This window comes from Ceratina calcarata, unplaced genomic scaffold (genome assembly GCF_001652005.2).
Source record: "Ceratina calcarata isolate Rehan_Ccalc_2016 unplaced genomic scaffold, ASM165200v1 scaffold83.2, whole genome shotgun sequence".
Classification (NCBI taxonomy): Eukaryota; Metazoa; Arthropoda; class Insecta; order Hymenoptera; family Apidae; genus Ceratina; species Ceratina calcarata.
This window is the reverse complement of record NW_017179631.1, coordinates 41,655-45,878: the sequence shown is the minus strand read 5'-3', so window position 1 is coordinate 45,878 and position 4,224 is coordinate 41,655. Positions and strand designations below refer to the sequence as shown.

At 37.2% G+C, this 4,224-nt stretch overlaps 2 protein-coding genes across 2 annotated transcripts in view; one reads left to right on the top strand and one right to left on the bottom strand.

The window, feature by feature from the left end:
• Positions 1 to 1,858: 1,858 nt before the first annotated feature.
• LOC108631159 (trichohyalin-like) lies at positions 1,859 to 2,798 on the bottom strand. The gene is made up of 2 exons (XM_026818659.1): positions 1,936 to 2,798; positions 1,859 to 1,865 (listed from the first exon to the last, which is right to left on the bottom strand). The coding sequence occupies exons 1-2, from the start codon at positions 2,796 to 2,798 to the stop codon at positions 1,859 to 1,861; spliced, it is 870 nt and encodes a 289-aa protein (XP_026674460.1).
• Positions 2,799 to 3,810: 1,012 nt separating this feature from the next.
• The window catches only part of LOC108631158 (uncharacterized), a 3,016-nt gene continuing 2,602 nt past the window's right edge, over positions 3,811 to 4,224 (top strand). The window contains exon 1 of the mRNA XM_026818657.1: positions 3,811 to 3,903. Within this exon, the coding sequence (XP_026674458.1) occupies positions 3,811 to 3,903 (93 nt within the window). The remainder of the gene's footprint in view (positions 3,904 to 4,224) is intronic.

Below are 4,224 nucleotides of genomic sequence, written 5' to 3'. Positions count from 1 at the left end.
TCAAGGAGAGAGAATATTCTGTTGGAAGGCGCCAATACGGTGATGGGCCGAATTTTTTTCTCGAGGTCATTTTTTTCGAGATATCAAGGTCATCGAATTTTTTTTAAATTGGACTGCATATTTTCGCTATAACAGTTTTATAGCTTATAAAAAAACGAATCCATCTAGGTGCAATATGTTGACCTTCACGTGACCTTTAGCGAGGAAATTATGAAATGTTTGTCAGTAACTTCAGTACGCGTTCGGGGACAATAAATGAAGGAATTTCAATTTCATTGAAACAGTGTACCGCGTTATTGTCCTTTCATCGGTTGAAGTATGTTTACAAGCATTATTATCAAATCGATAATCTTCGCAGAAAATTCTCGCTTTACAATCAGTATCAGCACAACAAGCTACGACATCGGTATCAGTACAATAAGCTTATCCATCATGTACACTACAGCAGAAAAAGTTGAAATGATTTTAATCTACGGAGAAGCAGGGAGAAACTCCATGCATGCCCAACGGTTATATGCAGAAAGACATCCTGATCGTCATGTTCCTTCCAGACGAAATTTCGACCGTATAGTGAAACTATTTACTGAATCAGGCAGTGTCGTTCCACCTAAACGAAATCGGTCCAAGACCAAAACGAACGAAGAAGCTGAAATCTCAGTTTTGGCTGCGGTACACAAAAATCCACACATTAGTTGCTCACAAATTGCACACGAGTCTGCCTTGTCTCGCACAGGCGTTTGGCGAATTTTAAAGCGGCATAAATTCCACCCGTACCATGTTTCATTACATCAGGCACTAGATGATAATGATCTTGAAAGACGACGGAAGTTTTGTAATTGGGCATTCGAGCAACTGCGGAATAACCAACGTTTCTTTAATTACATGTTATTCACTGACGAGGCATCGTTTACAAATGTCGGACAAATAAATAAGCATAATAAGCATTATTGGTCGGTGGAAAATCCAAATTGGTTGAGGCAAGTTCCGAATCAACGCCCATGGAGTGTGAATGTGTGGTGCGGTATCTTCAACCATCAAATTATTGGCCCATTCTTTATCGAAGGAACATTAAATGGACAAAAATATTCAGATTTTTTAACCAATGAATTACCCGCATTGTTAGAAGATGTTCCATTACAATATCGATCAAGGATGTGGTTCCAGCATGACGGCTGTCCAGCTCACAATGCTCTTATCGCGCGCAATGCATTAAACAGAATGTTTCCCGATCGTTGGATAGGACGAGGTGCAAGGATTTGTTGGCCAGCTCGATCACCGGATCTTACGCCGCTTGATTTTTTCCTCTGGGGACACTTAAAAGATAAAGTTTATAATGATCCTCCCACAACACCAGAAAATATGCGAGAAAGAATTTTACACGAATGTAGATCAATTAGCATAGAAGTGCTTAATGATGTAAAAAAATCATTCATTTGCCGTCTCCAAAAGTGTATTGAAGTTAATGGTGCACATTTTGAAAATCTCTTGAAATAAATATTGTGCACTGAATAATACAAATCTCGTCTTTATCTTTTCTCCTTATAAACATAATTTTCTCGTTAAAGGTCACGTGAAGGTCAACATATTGCACCTAGATGGATTCGTTTTTTTATAAGCTATAAGACTGTTATAGCGAAAATATGCAGTCCCATTTAAAAAAAATACGATGACCTTAATATCTCGAAAAAAATGACCTCGAGAAAAAAATTCGGCCCATCACCGTATTGGCGCCTTCCAACAGAATATTCTCTCCCCTTGACATTTTTTTTATCACAAAAGATAAGCGATATATTTGAGGTGGTCAAGTTAGGTGGAATACCCTGTATATAAATTTTTCCTTGCGGAAAAACATGTTTTATCATCTCCTGATCACACGAGACGACATGAGAAAATGTATTTTTCTTATGTCTCATACCATTGTTAATCTTATANCACCTCCCTCCTCTTTTCTCTATTATGTCCTGTCTTTTGTCGTCCCACACAAACTTTTTTTCCCCTATTATCATTCTTCTGTATCCTACTTTCGCTGTTCTTCCCTTTATTCTCTCATCTCTCGCCCTCTCTCTGAGCTTCTCTTGTACCAATCTCTCCTCTTTTGTCAGGTCGTCATCTATATATATTCCTGTTTTTAGTGTTTTCTTTCTTTGCATCACCTCCCTTTTTTCTTCCCAGCTCCTCAGTTCTGCCAGTATCATTTCTTTTTCTTTCCCTCTACCTATCCTGATAGCCTTATTGACTTTCACATCAACCTTCAGTTCTTTGGCTAAGAAGTTTTCTACTTCTTTTTCTCCTACTCTTTCCTTCCATTCTGTTCCTTTTATGATAACGTTGAGTTTTCTCTTCTCTCTCTCCATCTTTTCTTCCACCCTTTCCAGCTTTGTGATTCTTTCTTCCTGTTCTCTTATTTTACCCTCCAGTTCTTTCTTTTCGGCTCTCCATTCCTCTCTCTCCTTTCGCATTTCTTCCCCCCACTTTATCATTTCTTCTTTGTATTCTTCTCTCATCCTTTCTATTATTTGCTTCGTACTTTCTTCTATCATTTTCTCCAACCGCTCTTCCATCCTTTTCATAAATTCCTCCATCATATTTTCCTCCTTCTTCGGTGATCTCTCTATGATCCTGCTCTTTCTGATGGCTTCCATTTCTTCTTCCTTGTCCTTTTCCCCTGTTTCACCAGGTACCTCTCGCTCTCTTTTTCTTTTCAGGAGTTCGTCTAGAGTGCTTACGCTATTAGATCTATATTTTCCCAATCTTTCTGCGTTTGTTGGTCTTCCTCTTGTCTCTTTATTCTCACTCATCCTTTCCTGTACTTTCCTTCGTCCTTTCCTATCTATTCCTTCAGGTCCCTCCGGATTCCAATTTTTCTTGTTATTAATAGACTAACACAAGTGAAAGTGTCTCTGCGCCAAGTGAAACTAGTGTTTGGCAGGGTTATATTTCACTGTATCGCGCGTAAAATTCTCGCCTGCTCACAAAATTTGGCTCCTCAATTTCATACTTATACGTATGTTACATGTTCAAATTTTCTGACTCAATGTCATCTGATTGCGAGACGTTGATTACTTGTATGTCATCTACACTTAATATGATTTCATTTACTGATTATATATAAACGATCATATTTATTAAACACTTTACAGTTTATTCCGTAAATAATTTCTGGAACTTGTATGTCTATGTGATGATAATTAATCCGTTCAGGTTATAATCTGATTTAGCTGCTGCACAGTTCTCAAATCGAAACCACTATCCTAATAGCAATGTACATATCAAGTCGCATCGAATAACGAATTCTGTACAAAATCAAAATCCGATATTTATTCGCAAGCTCATGGATTATAAATAAATTTTCATTAAAACCCGAACACTGAGTACTTAACCTTAAAAGTCAATGTACAACAAACCGTATTTCGTTACAAGAGTATGTACAATCTCACACGTTTAATAGGTTTTTCTCTGATTCCATATTATTTTATTCGTAGCCCTTAATGAGAATTTAATTTAGGATTTGAAATAATAATTTCCAATTTCCCAAACACTCAATTTTACACTTGACTCGCACCCTCACTGACTTCGCATACATTCATCCAGTCAAGGTGCCATTAATAAAAAATGGTCCAATAATAATACGATCAAGGATACCACACCATACATTTACGCTCCATGGACGTTGATGTTCAACTTGCCTAAGCCATTTTGTGTTTTCGGTGCACCAATAATGCCTATTCACTTGTTCATGATTAGTAAAAGTAGATTCATCAGTAAAAAGAACGTCATGAAAAAATTTTCTATTCCCTCGCAATTGCTGTAATGCCCATTGACAAAAAGCAAGGCGATTATCAAAGTCATTACCATGAAGCTCCTGGTACAATGAAATGTGATATGGATGAAATTTGTGATACTGTAATATGCGATATACACTTGATTTTGAGATATCCGAAAAATGGGCAATTTTTTGACAACTTGTAGTTGAATCACTATTTACTGCAGCCAATACTAAAACTTGTTTATCATCTCCAGTAGCAGGTTTCGATCGTTCTCTTTTCAATGATTTAACACTGCCTTTTGAAATAAATAACTGAACAATGTGGTCAAAAGTTTGTCGGCAAGGATGACTTTTTTCGGGATATCTCTCTGCATAGAGTCGAGCTGCCAGTACAGAGTTTCTTCCAGCCTCACCGTAAATTAAAAATTATTTCATTTTTCTCTTGCTCACTGTAGAAT